The following is a 21,375-nucleotide window of genomic DNA, read 5'->3' on the forward strand; positions in this document are numbered from 1 at the left end:
TTACTGAACAGCTTTATATAAAAGGGCAGTGCAGTGGAAATAGGGCATTGGACTGGGATTCAGGAGACATGGCTCTGTTCCCTCACCCAGCTGTTGGGTGGTTAGGGAAGACTGAAAATGGCATTAATGTGTTGGATGGTATAGACTGCTCCCTGTTGGCCAGGGTGGATGGCTGGGATCATGGCCTTATGCCCTCAGAGGCATATGGAAGCACAGCCCCAGATTTCTTTGAATCAGCTCTGGAGATATGCACATGCAAGAAGTCCAAAGGTTTATTGATGCTGAAAGCTTTCTGAACTCTTTAGCAGTCAGGCAGTATTTCCTTATTTCAGATTCACTGCTTTGTCTGTTTTCAAAAGAATAAGAATCAGCTGGTATGCTGTGATTTGAAAAGCAGGAACTGTGACTGTGCAGTGTCACTTCTGCTCCAAAGAGCTGCATTTTTGAAAACTATAAATAAAACCCTCTGTTTGCAGCTTGTGTTCACAGGAAGTACTATGCAAGCTCAGAAGGAGCTGGATGCTGAAAGTACAGGATTTTTGCATCTGCTTTTGCCTGCTGCCAGTGGTCCCCTTCCCCAAGGTTATCCAAAGTGCTCTCAGTCACAAAATGCCAAATTTAAGTAATATTTTATATCCTGGATATAGGATGCAATACACATTTAATAGGCTAACCATGGAAGGGAGTTATAGTGCAATAACTTGTACCAGTTTGTCCAAACATAAGCTCTCTTGGTGCAGATGTATATTTCTGTTACCTGAGGGCCTTTTCCAATAAACCAGTCACCTCATCCTCTAGGACACACAAGCCTCAGAAAAATATGTTAGAGCCAACTCATGGAGAGAGAACAGGGCTCTGTGCACAAGAACAAAAAAAGAAACATAACCCCCCGTCTGTGGTTGTATGAGGCAATGTTTGTCTTTCTATCTTCGAGCGGTTGGGGGCATGCCACACGCTATATGGCCGCAATGGAGGAGTAGGGGAGAAGAGATATATTATGGATCTGTCCATGTGGGAATGTGGGTGTTTGATTACCCAATGACCTCCTGGGTTTGAGCATTAGCCTGCTAAACCAAGGTTGTGAGTTCAATCATTGAGGGGGCCTTTTAGGGATCTGGGGCAAATAGATTAAAAAAAAAATCCATCAGGACAGTGATAGGTCCCGCTGTGAGTGCAGGGGACTGGACTCAATGACCTCTCAAGGTCCCTTACAGTTCTATCTCCATATATTTATTTAAAGGGCAGTGGCTGAGTGGGGAATTGTGCCCAGATGCCAAGAGTATATAAAAGGTGTGAAAATTGGTCTCTTGAATCTCTCCCCTCATTTTGCGCTGCCTTTGGTATCAGAATAAACCCTCTCCTCAAGGTCTATTCAGGGTTTTTTCTTGAGGAAAAGTTAAATAGGGCATTTGATTAGATGCATTTCTTGGTCCAAAAATGCCCTATCTGCCTACTAGTTACTATTGTTTGCCTCAAAAATTACACAGTGGAGAAAACAATCAAAAGCATTGTCGCATATAAAATGCAGATGCCTATGTTGTGACAGTGCAGACAATACAAACTGCATGCCAATGTCCATTTATCATGAGTGATTCAATCAAGACAGACATTTAGCTGGTAATCAGTGATCAATGTGAACTAAAATGAGGCTGCAATGGAATGAGGATGGTTTCTGCACCTGTCAGTTGGTAGTCATCACCTGTTCCGCTGTGACAGTTTGCCTGGTCATCATCACACTCATCCACAGGATTGCCCTCAGTAGTGGTAGGGACCGATGTAGGAGCTGAAACAAAATCCCATGGTTATGCAGTTAAAATGTGTTCTCAAGACTTATCATAGTCTCAGCCATGTGGTTTTGATGAACAAAGTACATTGTGCCACATGCTATATGGTAGGGGAAAAGAATTCCCTTACATTTCCTTGCTATGAGCACGGATGTCCCCCTTAACCTCCCATTAAGAATGTTTGGTCTAAGTGCAGGAAGGGAATGGGGTATTTAATCATAGTAACATGCTTCTATAATTTACAATCTGATGAGTGAAATGTTCTTACTAACGAAAGGTGAAATCTTGGCAGGATAGAAGAGGCATCTGGGAGGGGAACAGAGGAAGTGCTGTACTTGGTACAATGGCCATCCTTTTGCTGTGGAGCACGGTGTTGGTGGGTCCATCTGGGAGAGGGAACGTTCTGAAAAGTCAGGGCATGACTGTGCACACTGATTTGCCACATATCATGCACTTCACTAGTGGCCCAGCTCTGGGCCATACCAAGGTGTTTGGGGTGGTGGGGTGTGGGCCTGAGCAGAAGCCCATGTGAAAGGGAAGAAAGAGGAAGAGGGAGGAGCTCTTTTACCCCCAGAGCATGGTATTTACCTCACATTCAGGACAGGGGCTCTTCTAGCCAGCACATACACACTGTCAGCAGGATGTATTAGCCTGGGGGACATCCGGCTCTTTTTGGCTATGTCTACATGGCAGGAGCTATTTCGGGATACAAAGTATCCTGAAATAGCTGCCTGCTTCTGTGCAAAATGCCCATTGTCTCAAAACAGTTTTTGAGATAACAGGCACACTATTCCAGCATCTCTATAAACCTCATCGCATGAGGATTACAGAGATGCCTTCAAATTGGGCTTTATTTTGGCATGTGGTGCCACACTCTGCAATAGCCCGTTTTGAAATCTACCTGAAATAAGCTACACAGCATAGTGCAGATTGTGTAGCTTATTTCGAGCTTAGGGCGCCATCTAGACATAGGGTTTCTGAGCAGCAACTAATTGTGTCCCATCATGAGTTCCCAGCAGGATCCTGTTGTGGCTTGATCACCAGGTTTATCTCCAGGATCCCTTGTTCTTGTTGAGTTCCAGCATCAGCTGAGACACAATTTGAGCCTTAGGCTTATGCTGATCTAGATTTACTCCTCCTTTCCTAAACTCTATGTAATAGGGTCTTACTTAGCAAATATTCATCTTTGAATTTTTAAATCAATCTTACTCCACTCTTCTGATTACTGTTTTAAGCAGCATCCTGGTGTTTGTATAATCAAAATATTAAAAATAGAGGGTGACTTATAATCGCTCCCTTCAAAGCACATGTGGAGAGGAACTGTCTGTGTACAGGCAAGGTAACAGTGACAGGAAAGCAGCATTATTGATGTTATTACTCAATTTGCAGGTCTGAGAGTTATTTTTAAAGCTATGCATAAAGACAAAACATTAATGATGTCAGTAATCCCTGCTGGCCACCTGACTTGCTTATGGCAGATGATTCTATTCGGGTAGCTGCTGCCTATCCAATAAAGATATGACCTTTTGTTATTGTGATGGAGAACTGCAATTTGTGAAAGGTGCCAGAAAACGTAGCTAAGACTCAATGCACACCAAACAAACAGGGATAACAACTGGGAAATCACAAAGCCTCGACATCAGGCACACTGTTTAAACTTAAGATTTAGATTTTGTATCAGGAATGTGTAGCTACACCAGGTACAATTAGCTGGCTCAGTGTAATCAGCACAGGGAATTTGATCCAAGCTTTTATCGGCTCTGGACTATTGCTATTTTCAGTAATAACTGGTCACTCTATCTAAAGCCCATTCACTAATGTGTCTCTGTCTTGGACTTCTTCCTCCTCTCTATTAACCCACAGAACTGGTCAGCCATGCCAGGTGTAACATATGCTCTCCTTAGATGCCAGAAACTCCAGGTTTGATTGAGATTCCTTTAGAAGCTCCATTCTGGATGAAACAGGGCCCATATGCAGGCCTATGACTTAAAGGCACAATGTAAATCTAGTCATACAAGAACAGGTCTCTACATAATTGAAGTACATAGAACATCAATTCCGTAAGTCAGGTATGTCTCTCTGTATCCCTTTCCTGACTTCCTCTAGTCTTCTTTTGCACCAATTTCAAGCTTCTTGACCTTGATGACCTGTCATATTCCCACCTTTGCTTGCATTTGAACTCTTATTTTATCCTAACCTCTCTGAATGCCCTGTTGCATGCAAACACTCCTACTAATAATTTCCAATGGATCCTTGTCCTGGCTCCTATTTTTGTGACTTCTTCTGTGTTACCTTTCCTACCACAATTTTGATCACTTCTTTGGCTAGGTCAGGGGTCTGAAACCAAAATAGTGACAAAAGCCATTTTTTTCAAATTCAGTTACAAAATCAATACTTTAAGAGCCACAATGCATGTGAAAATGAGACAGTCCTTGATAAATAACATCACACCATGCGTTTTGATGACCTACCAGAAAACACTATCCTAGCCACCATGGATGTAGAGGCTCTCTATACCAACATCCCACACAAAGATGGAATAAATGCTGTCCGGAACAGTATCCCTGATGATGCTACAGCACATCTGATGGCTGAGCTCTGTAACTTTATCCTTACACACAACTATTTCAGATTTGGTGACAATATATACCTTCAAATCAGTGGCACAGCTCTGGGTACCTACATGGCCCCTCAATATGCCAATATTTTCATGGCTGACCTGGAACAGCGCTTCCTCAGCTCTCGTCCACTAACACCCCATCTCTACTTACACTACATTGATGATATCTTCAGCATCTGGACTCATGGGAAGGAGACTCTGGAGGAATTCCACCGGGACTTCAACAACTTTCACCCCAACATCAACCTCAGCCTGGAACAGTCCACACAGGAGATCCACTTCCTGGACACCATGGTGCTAATACACGATGGCCACATCAATACCACCCTGTACCGTAAACCCACTGACCGCTACGCCTACCTTCATGCCTCCAGCTTCCATCCCAGACACACCACACGACCCATTGTCTACAGCCAAGCACTAAGATATAACCGCATTTGCTCCAACCCCTCCGACAGAGACAAACACCTACAGGATCTCTACCAAGCATTCTTGAAACTGCAATACCCACCTGAGGAAGTGAAAAAACAGATCAACAGAGCCAGACATGGGCCACGAAGCCTCTTACTACAGGACAAGCCCAAGAGAGAAACCAACAGAACACCACTAGCCATTACCTACAGTCCTCAGCTAAAACCTCTACAGCGCATCAGCAGGGATTTACAACCCATCCTGGACAATGATCCCCCACTTTCACAGGCCTTGGGAAGCAGACCAGTCCTTGCCCACAGACAACCTGCCAACCTGAAGCAAATCCTAACCAGCAACAAAACACTGCACCACAGTCACTCTAACTCAGGGACCCATCCATGCAACAAACCTCGTTGCCACCTCTGCCCACATATCTACACCAGCAACACCATTACAGGACCTAACCAGATCAGCCACACCACTGTGGGTTCATTCAGCAGCACATCTACCAATATAATTTATGCCATCATGTGCCAGCAGTGCCCCTCTGCTATATACATCGGACAAGCTGGACAGTCTCTACGTAAAAGAATAAACTCACACAAATCAGATATCAGAAATGGCAATTTACAAAAACTTGTAGGAGAACACTTCAATCTCCCGGGCCACACAGTAGCAGACTTAAAAGTAGCTATCTTACAGCAAAGAAATTTCAGGACCAGACTCCAAAGAGAAATTTCTGAGCTACAATTCATCTGCAAATTCGACGCCCTCAGCTCAGGCTTAAACAAAGATTGCGAATGGCTGGCTAAATACAAAAGCAGCTTCCCCTCCCTTGGTGTTCACACCTCCAGATCAACTGCTGGTAGTAAACCTCACCCTTGCTGACTGAGCTAACCTTGTTATCCCCAGCCTTGCTCTGGCTTATTTATACCTGGCCCTGCAGATTTCCAAGACCAGCATTTGATGAAGTGAGTCTGTGCTCACGAAAGCTCATGCTCAAAACTTTTCTGTTTGTCTATAAGGTGCCACAGGACCCTTTGTTGCTGTTACCATACGTTTTGTAACCCCTATTTTAAGAACAAAGCACACACAATGATTTGTACCAGTTAGAAATTTTAAGTTTCATCCCTGGACTGGAGAGCAAATGAGGACACGAAAAATGCTTCACCTAGGGATAGGCTCTTAAGCAGGAAGGAGCATGTTCACATCAACCCTCCACCCACTTCCATTCCCAGGCTCTATCCCCCTTGGCCCACAAACCCACTCCCTCATCTCCAGGCTTTAGTAGCCTCAGCCCCCAAATCTGCACCCCATCCTCAAGCATTACCCCCCCATCCCACAAGCCTGCCCTCCCACCTCCAGGCTTAACCTCTCTCATCCCCAAAACTGCCTCCTATCCCCAGGCTTAACCCCTCTCTGCCCCAAACACTCCCCACCCCATCATCCTCAGGTTTAGCCCGCATCAGCTGACGAGCTCCTCCAGCTGTGCACTGCTCCTGCTCCTCTGCTACCACTGTCTCCTTCTACGTGGCACTACGTGGCTCCAGCAAGAGCAAACTCAGCCACCCCTCCACTCACCTTTCCTGGGGTCTTAGTACTTCCCCATCTGCAGAGCAGGTGGCTTTCTGCCCTTCTGCCACTGAAATAATGGAATTAAATGTAATTGGTTTAATGGCCCAATCCCTCCTGCTGCCCTGCTGGCTGTTAAACCAATTAGATTTAGTTCCATCATTTCAGCGGTGGCAGCTCTGGAGCCATAGGATGCCGATCCCTGAGGTAGGCAATTCTGCTGGTCAGGCTGCAACAGGGCAGTGGGCCCATGGGCCCGCCTCTTCCTCACTTTCAGAGTAGCTAGTAATTCTGTTTGCACTGTCCTCACTCCCCCGATGTTCAGGTGAGCACAAAGGCTCTGATTGTGCTCTGCCCTTGAATGAATGTGTAGAAGATACTGTACTTCCTTCTGAGTGGAGTACTGGGTAGAATCCCATGTGTCTCTCTTCGGGTTTGATCCTATTCCTACAGACATCATTAGCAAAACTGCCACTGAATTCAATGGGAGAACACTTGAATCTATAGACAGCAAGGGCCTTTTGGGCAGCTCCTTCTCTCTTTGATCAAGAGCGAGGGCAATCACCTGCAGGAACTGAGAACACACACAGGAATTGACAATAGTTTCCTGGGTGTATGAGGCCAGGTCTACACTAGACCTTAAAGTTGATTCTAGATACACAATTCCAGCTACAGCAACTTGCTTAATGACTTCTTTGTTTTGGTCTTTACTGAGAAGTCTGGTGAAGGAATGCCCCAGATAGTGAATGCTAGTGGGAAAGGGGTAAGATTAGAAGTTGAAATAGAAAAAGAACAAGTTAAAAATCACTTAGGAAAATTAGATGTCTGCAAGTCACCAGGGCCTGATGAAATGCATCCTAGAATACTCAAGGAGCTGACAGAGGAGGTATCTGAGCCTTTATCTATCATCGTTGGAAAATCATGGGAGACAGGAGAGATTCCAGAAGACTGGAAAAGGGCAAATATAGTGCCCATCTATAAAAAGGCGAATAAAAATAACCCAGGAAACTACAGGCCAGTCAGCTTAACTTCAGTGCCAGGAAAGATAATGAAGCAGGTAATTAAAGAAATCATCTGCAAGCACTTGGAAGGTGGTAAGGTGATAGGGAACAGCCAGCATGGATTTGTAAAGAACAAAACATCTCAAAGTACTCTGATAGCTTTCTTTGATAGGATAATGAGCCTTGTGGATAGGGGAGAAGTGGTAGATGTGGTATACCTAGACTTTAGTAAAGCATTTGATACGGTCTCACATGCTATTCTTTTAAAAAAAAGCTAGGCAAATACAATTTAGATGAGGCTACTATGAGGTGGGTGCATAACTGGCTGGATAACCATACCCAGAGAGTAGTTCTTAATGGTTCTCAATCCTGCTGGAAAAGTATAACAAGTGGGGTTCTGCAGGGGTCTGTGTTAGGACTGGTTCTGTTCAATATCTTCATCAATGATTTAGATATTGGCATAGAAAGTACGCTTATTAAGTTTGCAGACGATACCAAGCTGGGAGGGGTTGCAACTGCTTTGGAGGATAGGGTCATAATTCAAAATGATCTGGATAAATTGGAGAAATGGTCTGGGGTAAGCAGGATGAAGTTTAATAAGGACAAATGCAAAGTGCTCCACTTGGGAAGGAACCATCAGTTTCACACATACAGGCTGTGTGTACACTAGCCAAAAACTTCGAAATGGCCATTCAAATGGCCATTTCGAAGTTTACTCATGAAGCGCTGAAATACATATTCAGCGTCGCATTAGCATGCGGGTGGCCACGGCACTTCGAAATTGACACAGCTTGCCGCCACGTGGCTCATCCAGACGGGGCTCCTTTTCGAAAGGACCCCGCCTACTTCGAAGTCCCCTTATTCCCATGAGCAGAATTCCCATGCTCATGGGAATAAGGGGACTTCGAAGTAGGCGGGGTCCTTTCGAAAAGGAGCCCCGTCTGGAGGAGCCGCACGGCAGCGAGCCGCGTCAATTTCGAAGTGCCGTGGCCACCCGTATGCTAATGTGACGCTGAATATATATTTCAGCGCTTCATGAGTAAACTTCGAAATGGCCATTTGAACGGTCATTTCGAAGTTTTTGGCTAGTGTAGACGTAGTCACAGAATGGAGAGAGACTGTATAGGAATGACTACAGCAGAAAGGGATCTAGGGGTTATAGTGGACCACAAGCTAAATATGAGTCAACAGTGTGATGCTGTTGCGAAAAAAACCCCATGATTCTGGGATGCATTAACAGGCGTGTCGTGAACAAGACATGAGAAGTCATTCTTCTGCTCTACTCTGCGCTGATTAGGCCCCAGAGGGAGTACTGTGTCCAGTTCTGAGTACCACAGTTGAAGAAAGATGTGGAGAAATTAGAGAGGGTCCAGAGAAGAGCAACAAGAATGATTAAAGGTCTACAGAATGTGACCTATGAAGAAAGGCTGAAAGAATTGGGCTTATTTAGTTTGGAAAAGAGAAGACTGAGGGGACACATGATAGTGGTTTTCAGGTATCTAAAAGGGTGTCATAAGGAGGAGGGAGAAAACTTGTTCTTCTTGGCCTCTGAGGATAGAACAAGAGGCAATGGACTTAAACTGTAGTAAGGGAGGTTTAGGTTGGACATTAGGAAAAAGTTCCTAACTGTCACGGTGGTCAAACAGTGGAATAAATTGCCAAGGGAGGTTGTGGAATCTCCATCACTGGAGACATTTAAGAACAGGGTAGATAGATGTATATCAGGGATGCTTTAGACAGTACTTGGTCCTGCCATTGGGGCAGGGGGCTGGACTCGATAGCCTCTCGAGGTCCCTTCCAGTCCTAGTGTTCTATGATTCTATGAATTGTGTAGCTGGAATCGAAATATGTGTGATCAACTTATCTGGCTACCCTCACTGAGGAAAACTCTCCTGTTAACATTCCTCATCCCTCACAAGAATGAGGAGTATAGGGGTCTACTGTTGACCCCTGATATTTCAATTTTGCAGGTCCCCACTAGGTGCACAAAATTGAACCATGGAAAATAAACTTGGTCAGGGTCAATCTCCCAGTAAGTGCAGATGTACTCTGACAGTCTTGCTGGGCCATAAGAAAGATGTGGGAACTGATGGCATGCCCCCAAAAGGGAGGGGCCTCAGGCAGAAGGGTGTTGCTGGGGCTAGCCTCCCTCTGCCAGCCCTTCAGCACTACCCAGAACATGCCACATGGGGATACACAGGTGCTTTAGCGAGCCAAGGGATCCAGGCAACACTGATGTTGCAGTAGCAGGAGTGGGTACTGGGAGCCCTGGGCTCTTTTGAATTACCAGTCCCCAGGACAAAGCTGACCTCTTTGCCCCACACCCCATCATCAGGACTGATGGTTCCAGAAACAGAATTCCCTCTAATCTCATCACTTTGCAGGTCAAGCATGAAGCATCCTTCTTCAACCCAGCTTTCACAAATAGCAGCATATAGTTCATTAGCTGTAACAACTCCCCACAAACTTTCCCCTAGTGAGTGGAATAGAGAAAGAATCAAATATCACATACTAGTTGCTTTCATTTTTTTTGGCAGATGCTCAGATACCACTGTAATAGAACTTGTATGAGAACCTCAATATGCTTGGATAGTGGCGCTTCACAAATATAAATGCAAACAATGCAGAAGGTCAGCAGCTGTACTATATGTAACAGCCACACTACATGATCGTCATCCATCAGACAGAATGGCCACAGGCATATTAGTTTTTTGATATAACAGCAATAAAGACAATTTGATATTGCAGGACACTGTTGCAGGATTTATCCTTCAACTTTGCTTGGCCTGGCCATCTATATTCTAGATGCTTGATGCAGAAGTGGAGCCTAGGTTAGCAAAACAACAACCTCCCCTCCCCACAACACCAGTGACAACCACTCAGACAAACTATCACACCCAACAAAGTGGGCAACATGATGCCTACTTTGCAGAAATAAGTAGCCCCAGCATCTTATTTTGTGTAAATCTGCCCTCCAATTCTTAGAAGCCGACTCCTCCAATGTCATGCTATAGAGCTAATTTTGACTGCAAACCGCTTCATGGGTAGGAAAGCACCTTTGGTCTCTCTGCAAAGTGCTGCTCATTGTAATACACAAATAATCCCAAGACTGCTTAAAGGAGCAGAAGAACTCATGCAGTGAAACTATCACTAGGATTTGCAAAAGGCATTGTGGAAAGACCAACATATAACTTAGTGCTCCAGACATATTCAAATGTCCTCAGTGAGGGTGTTGACTGAGCCAAAAAACAGCACTGATGGCAGTCACTGAAGCAAAAGTCCCACATGCTAGTCCTATGGGAGCAGCTGTTCTCAGCAGTCGTCCAAGCCAGAGTGCATCTGTGTGAAAATAATTAATACAATGCATTCATCTCTGTCAGAGCAATTACCTTCCAATTCACAGCCCAGTAATTCCATTCGCAGCCCCAGTCCTCCATGTGTGGCTCTCTCAGGGTAGACCCGGATTAATCTGGTTGTTATGGGTTCAAAAGTCCGTAGCTCAGGCGTATCATAGTTGGTGTTGCCTTCAAAAGTCTGCAAGGCATGACAAATGCTGCTTGTTAAAAAAAAAAAAAAAAGAAGAAAAAAGATTGCTTTCAACAACTCATTTTTCTTTAGGTCTCTAGTATTTGAATTGGATGAGAAGTAGGCCAAATCCTACCAATTTAATAAGTGCCTGACATTCCTTTCTTAAATGAGGAAGGAATATGTAGTTAAAGCTTCTCTGAAAAAGTGACACATTTCATTTTTCATAAACTCAGTAGCAACCAATCTAGCAGGGTCATAACAGGAGCTGAGTGCCTAATGAGACATGTTTTTAAATGACACTCTGATCTGGGGTTTTACTGGGTGACATTTGCAGCACTTCATGGGAGGAAAATGACTGAGGAAAAGATCCTGTCACCTTTTAAGTTGTCGTAATAACCCAACTATTCAAGAGAAAACTTCAATCTGATTTCCCCCAGTGACAGTCAAGAGTTTCATAAGTTATAGTTATTTCAAAAAGGTGTAAATTAAACTCCTGGAACAGTAGCTGCAAGAGTTCTTCCAGGGAAATTGGTTGTGAATAAGAACAAAGAAAAGTAGCTACAGACAGAGCTGCAAAGAGTACCCAATAGAAACTAAGTGGGCAAAGCAGGTTGATGGACATGAATTTGTGACGAAAATCTCATCTCTCAGGGGCATTGTGGGCCCTTAGCTATTCTGTAGATCTTAACCATTTGGGACTCCTGATGTCAGTGAAATGAAAATTTTGCATACAGATCAAGTTATTACTTTTATTATTTGTACTTCACCAATCCCTAAAGGCATCAGTGGAGATCAGGCATTAATGTGCCAGGTGTTAAACACCCATAGCACATACCCGGTGAATGTTAGTTCCTGACATGAAGAACTTACATGCCAAATTTGTAGGATAAAGGGTAGAAACAAGGAGATAGGATGATTTCCATTTTACAAATAAGGAACTGAGTATCAAATGCTCAGAGTCACATAGAAGACCTGTGGCACAGTCAGAAATGGAACCCAGATCTTCGGAGTTCCAGCATTACTCATAGAACTACTTCACTGAAGTACAGGGGAGACAAGGGAACAGAGCAACAAATTGTGTGCAAAGCAGCGGAGGTTTTATTTTATCAGAACTGGCTGAATCACAAAACTAATCACAATCTCCTCTGAACTGGAATCCAAATTTGAGATTACAGGGATATTTAAGGAACTTCCAAGTCTTAGTCATGCAGGATAAAGCTTTGTTTTGCATCACTAAGAAAAGCAGCTGCCAGATACCTGTCTCATTTGGATGAGACTGCAACTCAACCTATATAACTTTCCTACTAGTGATCCAAAAGCAAACAAAGCAGAGGCCTCTGGAAAAGCTGATTTTGTATTTCAGTGTAGAGACAGGCCACTGATTATTGATTTTTTCTCAATGTAATTATAAAAATGCCATTTGTTTTTGGTTTAAGATTCTATATAACAAACCAATGTCTCCCAAACATTTTGTTGGAAACTGTACAAGTATACCCAACTGACATTACCAGCTAGTGCTCTGCTACTTCCTATTCAACTGTGCATGGTCTAATCCACAATTAATCTCAGCTGTTTGGAATGCCGCAGAGGCTAGGCTTTGGAGCAGACCAAGCCTTACTGCAGAGTGAAGTAGGTAGTTACGTGGGTAGTGTATCCATGGATATGCAAAGACTGGCAATAAAATTATTATTCCGGAACACATGCTCCCACTTCTTTTGAAATCAATCTAAGCAAAGTGGACAACTGAGTCTTGAGAATCATTTACAAAAAACGATAGCACCAATAACAGTAAATATACCAGTAGCAGGGATTACTGATATTAAGAGCTGCTTATAGTAATGACTTCACTATCCTCATTCCCTACAGGAGACTGGGTTTCTGAGATTTGTTTCAAAAAGCACTAGATTGGCTGGTGTTCTGAGAGAACTCAAAAGATTTGTACCAGGAATGGGTACTTATAAGCACTGCAATTTGTATCTAATTAATTTACAATTACTAAGGCTTTTTATATTGCCTATTAATACAGCTCAAAAGGCCAGAGTAGCTACCTGCTGTATGAGAAAGAATATGGCATGCCATTTTATGCGTAAAAGTAGACAGACATATGTTATCTAAGGAATCCTGACTTCTCTTTTAATAGTAGTTTTAATAGCAACATATAATAATGAAAACTGTATTATAAAAGACATCAGTACTCATCACTGACACCTAGGCATTAGAATTTAATAGGCAGCTACAATTATACTGAATCATAATTATATTGAATCATTGTCTTTTTAGTGTAGAACTGCCTGTGATTCAATTTTGACTGTTCATTTTGCACACATACCAATCGTCTTTGCAGGACAGGATGAAGAGGCATACAGTAAAATGTGGTTGTAAGTTGTATCTTCATACAGTCTGTTCTATAAAATGCTCTATTTGGTTACAAAGATAAACAATAGCTCAGTAAAAGAGAAATTAAGAAATATTGGAAAGAGAGAAAAGATATGATTCCAAATGACATTTTAAATCAAAAGTGGATTGACAATTGGCTTAAGGAAGACTGTTCCAGAGGACAGCAGATACAAAGGAGAAAATTCTCATAGCATGGAGGGAGAGAGAGGAGATCAGCTGTAGATGAGTGGGAGCCAGGGGGATGAACGGAAAAAGAGACAAGCTTCCTGGGGTAGGCATGAGCAAGCCCACAGGAAATTACATAGAAGCAAGGCAAAAATAAATTGAATTGTAAGGTAAGTGGGGCCAATGAAGTTGCCTGCACGTTTAAGTAGCATATGCTTTTCATACATATGAGGTGGATGGAGACATGTGGGAGTCTGGAAGAGATGGAAATTGAGGAGACTATGGAGAAGAAAATAACAGTCTAAGTGGAAGGAGATGAAGGCATAGATGTGGGGAGAGTGAAAGAGGTTGTAGACATTCTTTATCATCATCATCATCATCATCAACCATGGGCTCAGCAATCTTTGTTGTCCGATGCCTCTCTCACTACTTCCTTCCATCTTTCCCTGTCCAATGCGGAGTGACTTCGTTTCTGTAGACTAGCTTCACACCAACCTACTATATCAGCTACCCATTTTCTGTGGGGTCTGCTTCTCCTATTCGAACTATCAAGGGTCTTGATTTTTCATTTGTTGTTCATTCTGCAAATATGACCGAATAGCTGTAACTTGCATTGTATAACCTTCTGCATAGGTTCTCTTTTGGCTGTATCTTCCTTGTATAATTCCTCATTGGTGACCTTCCGCATCCATCTTATTCTCAGGATATTTCAATAACAAATCCTCTCAAACACCAAAATTCTTCTCTTTGAATCTTCTGTTATCAACCATGCCTCACATCTGTACAACAGGCTGCTGAATACACATATTTGCAAGATGCTCAGCTTCATTCCTAAGCTAATTGCTTTGCTTTTCCAGATCTTATCCATCGCCTTCAAACTCACTCTTGCTTTTGCTATTCTAGTTGCTATTTCCTTCTTACAGTCTAGATGATACATCATGTAACTTCCCAGATATGTGAACGTCTCTACGTTCTCTATTCAAGCCCATCTACATTGATCTCTTTTCCTATTTCCTTACCTCCAAATACCATTTTTTGTTTTATCAATGTTCATAATCAGTCTGTACCGCTTCTCTTTCTCATTTAGTGCCTGTTCCATTTTTACTAGCTTCTCTTTATCTTCCTCAATGATAACTATATCATCTGTGATCCTCAAGTTGTTAATTCTTACCCTATGCACAGGTATTCCTTCTACCTCCTCCATGATTTTGTCCATCACTCTCTCTAGATGTGTGATGAAGATACTTGATGATATCGGATCTGGTGTTTTATGCCGTAGCTTGCTGAGCCATTTAGCTTTCACGATATACATGCAGAGTTTTAATTTACTTGTATAACAAGCAATTGTTTATTTTTCACAGTCAAGATATTACCCAAGTAAAAATGATGTTTTTCATTCCATAAAACAGGGATATTTCCAACCTACTTTCATGCTCTGTTTATATTTAAAACCAATACATTCCTGTAACAATATTTTAAATCTGTTAGTCTCCCAAATTTTAGGATTTATCAAATTTCTTTTTAGTAAAACTTCTGCTCAGAAAAAAATTGTTTTTAAGTTTTGAGGAGGTTTATAAATCACAAAGTTTTAAAAAGCCATTAATCTTGGACGTTAATTTCTGATAGCAATAAAAGCTATGGACGGACTTAAATGAGTTAGTAGCATGCTTTTTTGTTAACATTGTTAGCTTTTGACAATGATGGTAAGTACTTGGATTAGAAAACAGAAGGCCATGGAGCATATGGTGTACCATTTGAAAACATTTGGTGATTTTTTTCTCATTGAGCCAGAGTGTGTAAGTACATGTCAAAACAACATCCATTTTAGTGGAGATCTTTTTAGTTAGATCTCAGTATTGATTTACACCCTCCTTCACACTTTATGGTGAAAGCATAACTTATGGCAACAAGAAGGAGTAGTCAGTTTCAAAGGATGACCCCATTTTGTGTTCATCCCCAAGATAAATGAAGAACAAATATCAGCCACTAAGAACAACTCAGGACTAAGAAGGACTTTTCTGCAAAGTTACAACAGGAAAGAACAGAATCACAGAATCACAGGGCTGGAAGGGACCTCAGGAGATCATCTAATCCAGCCCCCTGCTTCAAGCAGGATCAACCCCCACTAAGTCATCCCAGCCAGGACCTTGTCCAGCCAGGACTTAAAAACCTCAAGGAATGGAGAATCCACCACCTCTCTAGGCAACGCATTCCAATGCTTCACCACCCGCTTGGTGAAGTAGTTTTTCCTAAGGAAGCCCTATTTTTACAAAATAATCTAAGTCTATGTCTACACTACATGATAAACTTGAATTTAAGATAGCTTGATTTTACACTGTCACTTTCTTCACTGTAAATACCATTAGCTTGATTTTAGAGAGTGCTAAGGTCAATAGTATAACATCATCAAAAGTGGCTGGATGTAGTGTTAAGTTAAGTTTGAATTAAGGCTAGTGTGTAAACACCAGGGCCGTGTCTACACTAGCCCAAATCTTCGAAATGGCCATGCACATGGACATTTTGAAGATTAGTAATGAGGTGCTGAAATGCATATTCAGCACCTCATTAGCATGTCAGAGCGTCATTAGCATGCCACCAGCTGCGGCTCTTCGAAATAGCTGCTTCTTGCTGCCACGTGGCTCGTCCAGACAGGGGTCCTTTTCAAAAGAACCCTGCCAATTTGGAAATCCCCTTATTCATAATAAGGGTATTTCAAAGTTGACAGGGTCATTTCGAAAAGGACCCCTGTCTGGACGAGCTGCACGGCAGCAAAAAGCAGCAATTTCGAAGAGCCACGGCTGGCGGCATGCTAATGAGGCACTGAATATACATTTCAGTGCCCCATTAGTAATCTTTGAAATGGCCATTTGCCTGGCCATTTCAAAGATTTGGGTTAGTGTAGACGTAGCCCATGTCTATTAATCAGACTCCAGAGTGTCCCGTATGTATCCCACAATGCCCCACAGTCCTCCTCTCTGTCCACTTCCATCTCTGCATGTATCCCACAATGCCCCACAGTCCTCCTCTCTGTCCACTTCCATCTCCGCTGCTCTCCAGGTGCACAGGAATTAAGTAACAGGAAGCCTGCAAATTTGAATTCGGTACCAGGGAGCCTGTGGCTATAGTGTCATATTTGTATGAGAGGCTGAGAAACTTCTTTCTTTCTTTGCTATTATCGCTACCCATCTACCCATTAAAAACAGCCCATTAAAAATGGCAATAAACTCATTAAAAATAGCCCCAACATGGAGTTCATGGTTCTGCCTCTATCTCTGCAAGCTGAGCACTTGGATTAGTTTTTCAGTGCTGGCACCAGGCTTTGCCCTACCGTACTACATGGCAGCTAGGCTGTTGTGGGTGTGGTGCTTGTATGAGAAGCTGAGAAACCTTTTTCTGTGGCTAGTCTGACCCAATAATAGGACATGCCAGCTGTTCAGTGTGGACCATGCTGCCAGGCAGCATCATGTCCTGGCTTGCGCGTGGTGAGGGTTCCATAGGTGGGAAAGATTTTCAGGGACATACTGCCATCTGTGCGGGAGGAGAGTGGAGGGAGGATACCATGTCAAGTGGCTCTGCAGCCACATCCCCCACATCCCCCTGTGGCAATGAGGGGGGCTGGCCCCAACACAGTCAATCGAGGCTGGTCCCCCCACCTGAGCAACACTGCTTCTAGAAATTTGGCAAGCCCCATCCCCCACGTTGGACAATTCTGTGTAGTGAAGTGGGAAGCCAAAAATCTTTTTTCCCAACCTTTTCTATCCTCCTCTTTCTTCACGCTTTGGCCCCTTAACACAGGGAAAAGTGGCTGGAGGGCCAACTGAGAACTGCTTTTTGTGAAATCTTTTGATATTTCAACAAAATAAAAAAGCAGTCATGTAGCACTTTAAAGACTAACAAAATAATTTATTAGGTGATAAGCTTTTGTGGGGTAGACCCACTTTTTCATACATTCAGAAGTGGGTCTGCCCCACAATAGCTTATCAGCTAATAAATTATGTTGCTAGTCTTTAAAGTGCTACATGACTGCTTAATTTTTTTTTTTTTGGTTAGGATATAGACTAATATGGATACCGCTCTGTTACTTTGATATGTCTCTTATTTCTTATCCTGTCCTCCTCTTTTGTCACGCTTTGGTCCCTTTAACACAAGGAAAAGTGGCTGGAGGGCCAGTTGAGAAGACAGAGATGCCTGGTGTTTTTGTAAAATCTTTGATATTTCAGTTAAAGCTATAGTTATAACAAGCAATTCAGTTATAGAAGCAAGAGATTTCAGTTAATCTGGCAATCTTTGTTGATGCCCTACTTTTCCTTCTTTTCTTCTGGAAAAATGGCCATTTGCTTCCCATGGGAGGGGAATGAGGGCAATGCAATGTGGGAAAATGACATCACATACTCACAACCACTTGTGGGGCATTGTTTCCCATCTTGCAACACCAAAAATACTGAGAAAGCTATGGGGATGAGGGAACTGTGGGATAGGTTCCCACAATGCACTTCTGCAACAATCCATGTTTGGTGATTGAGTGTGGCAGTAATAAGTCCACCTTGTGGGGAATTTCTGGGGAGGTAAGGATACTCAGATTCAAATTTATAAAACACAGCATTACAAAATCGATTTTAATAAATTTGAATTTGTCTCGTAGTGTAGACATAGCCTAAGGAAAACAAGTCTTGGGTCCATTTAACCACAGGACTGGAAAAGACATTCTTGCTTTTTAGGATACATAGATTTGTCTAATGCAGGGTTCAGCAACCCCCTGGCACAGGTACCAAGAGTAGCACGTGAGCTGATTTTCATTGGCATGTGAGGCAGGAGCTCAGCCCTGCCCCTTCTCCTCAATGCAGCCAAGAGCTTACTCAAAGCCATGCTGCTTGTGGATTAACAAAAGACCTGATAATGTTACCAACTTCCACCTCTGCATCTTAATGTATTAGTGAAACTGCTGTAAGTATGACTATTAGCGACTCTAAAAAGTATCACTGGCACTAGGACCGTATGTAGGAGGTCAAAAGGTCAAATTTCAGCACTCCATCTCAGAAAGGCTGCTGAGCCCTGGTGTAACAGATTGCTGGGGTCAAAGGAGAGAAAAAATGGTTACCTACTGTCATGAATGAATGCCTGTAAAGGATTAAACCCAGAAAGAGTGGGTTCTCTGCTGGCAAGCATCTAGGTGAGTCAATGGAAAGAGAGAGGAGAATTTTTGAATTAAACCAGTTACTTGCTGTGGAGTCTCTCTTTTGGGTGTCCAGAGGAGAGAAGCACAAAGATTGTTAAGCATAAGCAGGCTTAAGGAATTCAGTAAATATCCCAGCCATAGGGAGATGCAGCCATGGCTTTCAGGTGCCAAGTCTCGTGCTGCACCCTACTGGTGTCCTTGTGAGGACGCCTAACCAGAAACCAGCCTCTATTCGTCCTCTTCTTGTGCAGCACCAGGGAGAAGGAACTGTGATGCAAGCTTGAACTTGGTGAGGAGTGGAGCCAGCAGTACTTCAAGGCGTCCTTGCACAGCTTTTGAGGGCCCCACACTGAGGCTGGTGTGCTGCTCATCTCTGGATCTGCCATTGGTTCCAGCATGGAATGAGGCTGTTGAGCTGCCTACATGAGTAGGAGCTTCAGGCAGCAGTCTCTCTCTTTTTTTATTGCAGGACCTAAAGCTCCTGCAAATAGGGCACTTATCTGTTTGATGGGCTTCACTGAGGCACTAGAGTGGGAAGAATGTGGATTGCCCTTAAGCATAGGCTTCCCACAGTCTTTCCATGCCTTAAACCCCTGAGACCACAGCCCGCCCTGGAACTGTGAAGTGAAGGGGAACTGCCTCCCCTCCCAGGCTAACTACTCTAACTAGAACTAAACTACTCTAAAGAACTAAACTAACAATGGATCCCAATGTGCTTGCAGTGCAAGAGGTTCAGAAGCTCCAATGACTGTCACAGAACTTACTGGGGAGTAAGGGTTGGTAGTGTCTTATATACTGCACCTTGAAGGTGCCACACCATGGGGTTACACAGCCAACCTGATGGGAACAGCTTAAGGGAAAAATGTCCAATGATCATGCAAGCAGAATTCCAAACTAATAGAACTGGGATAAAGAGCAGCTAGTGGAGATTGATGTTGCTATTGTCCTTGTTCTTACTCTCTTTATCCCACTATTGTCGAAACAGTTTGTGGTTCCTTGCCATGACCATGCCAATAGCAAAGCGTTATGCTCTGCAAGGTAATGATGATATCTCTTAAGGAATAAAGTGGGAGACAGAGGCAGACTATGGAGCTGGCAGTGTCCTTTTAGGCAAAAATGTCTAAATGTACTTTCTGTGCAAAAATACTGAAATAGCAAATAAGACTAAAAGGATGGGATTTTGGCTAGATATTTTAAAACATTCCGGAGAGTGAATCCAGAAGCAGATCTAGGCAATGCACTATTTGGGGCCTGCTGTTGGTTTCTGATCTCATTTCTTCTTCCTACCAACTTAGTCACACAGCAACCCTTTGGGTCCTATGTCTATGTCAAAACTCTGTGAAGTTTTGTTATTTCTGATTAGCCATGAGTGACAGTTGCTTTTGCTCCTAAACAGGCTCCCAGATCCTGCATTAGTAATAATATATAGTAGCAGTGTGCATTGAAGGCAGGGTCCATGGCTAATCAGAATCATTTGTGAGTCCCTGCATTGATTTCAATGGGCATTGATTGAGATCTTATAGAGTACCTCCATCTCAATGCACTTTAGACACAATTCAGAAATCCTCATACCAGCCCTTTGAAGTACATAGGATTGTCCCTGTTTTACAGTGAGGGAAAATGAAGCCGAGACCAATTTAGGGAGATGCCTACATTCACACAAACCCGGAAAGAAGTCAAAGAATAGAACCCTCCAGAGTATTAGTCACCAGAGAACAGCAAACGATTCTGAAGCACGCCTGAGACACACAGGATGCAAGGTGCACACAGGGTGCAAGGTGCACATAAATGAATAGAAACAGGGATCACACTCATTCATGAAGGATGATGAATAAGCAAAAGCTCCAAAGCAGTGAGGAGAAACTTGGGACTGGCCTGACCACAGTCTTGTTTTAGTAAACCTCTTTAGATTTGGTCCTGAAGAAGTCCTCCTACTCAGCCTACAATGAGTGTCTTCTCAACACAACACTTTTTCTAGGATCAAAGTGATGAAATGTAACATGGTGATTTCTCCCTCACCTTTATCTTCTTTTTACTGGCATCCATGATCATTTTCCAATCAGACCCATTGTTGCTGTAGCCAATCTTGAACTTTTTCATGAACACTTTGTTTTCTCGGTGCTTGCCTCCCTGAACAATTATGCCCCGCACTATTTTCTCTTCACCGAGGTCTATCTGAAGCCACTCCTTCATATACGAGTGGGTAGTTGGTGGCAGTGCCCAGCCTGAACGACTTGTTATAAGACGAGCATTTTCTGGAATCCAATTTCGATCAACTTGAGTAGATGCTGTTATCTGAGAGTCAGTAATGAGTCCAGACACCATACCCAACATCCCAGAGCAAGGATAATCTATAGAAGAAACATGTCATGTTTAACAGTTAATCTCTGCAAAATCTTATACAGAAACCACAGTAGTAAAGAAAGACATGCCACATCCAGTTCAAAGAATATGTGAAATTTCCCCCAAATCCAATTTCATTTTGCTCGAGTCTTTATTTTTTGTTTCCTTAATTTTGTTCGCCCTGATTTTGGAAGGTAATGGAACTATTAAAATTCCACAAGTGTTTGTGACCTGATGGGAATCAGGAAGTATCAGAAAATTCATTGTCAATTCTGTTCTGGTAAGTTTTCTAGCCTCATTGATAAGCCAAAAGGAGTGGGGAGGGGAGGTGACTTTCAGATTGGATGCTTATTCCAATTGAAATCCCAGACATTCTGA

The 21,375-nt window shown here is 43.0% G+C and overlaps 1 protein-coding gene across 1 annotated transcript in view; it reads right to left on the bottom strand.

Moving 5' to 3' along the window:
- NRP1 (neuropilin 1) overlaps positions 1-21,375 on the bottom strand; it is a 143,780-nt gene that overhangs the window by 21,960 nt on the left and 100,445 nt on the right. Inside the window, 3 exon segments of the mRNA XM_074984974.1 lie at positions 1,679-1,783; positions 10,778-10,922; positions 20,674-21,005. Of these exon segments, the coding sequence (XP_074841075.1) occupies positions 1,679-1,783; positions 10,778-10,922; positions 20,674-21,005 (582 nt within the window).

The sequence above is a fragment of the Carettochelys insculpta genome, chromosome 2, assembly GCF_033958435.1.
Source record: "Carettochelys insculpta isolate YL-2023 chromosome 2, ASM3395843v1, whole genome shotgun sequence".
Classification (NCBI taxonomy): Eukaryota; Metazoa; Chordata; order Testudines; family Carettochelyidae; genus Carettochelys; species Carettochelys insculpta.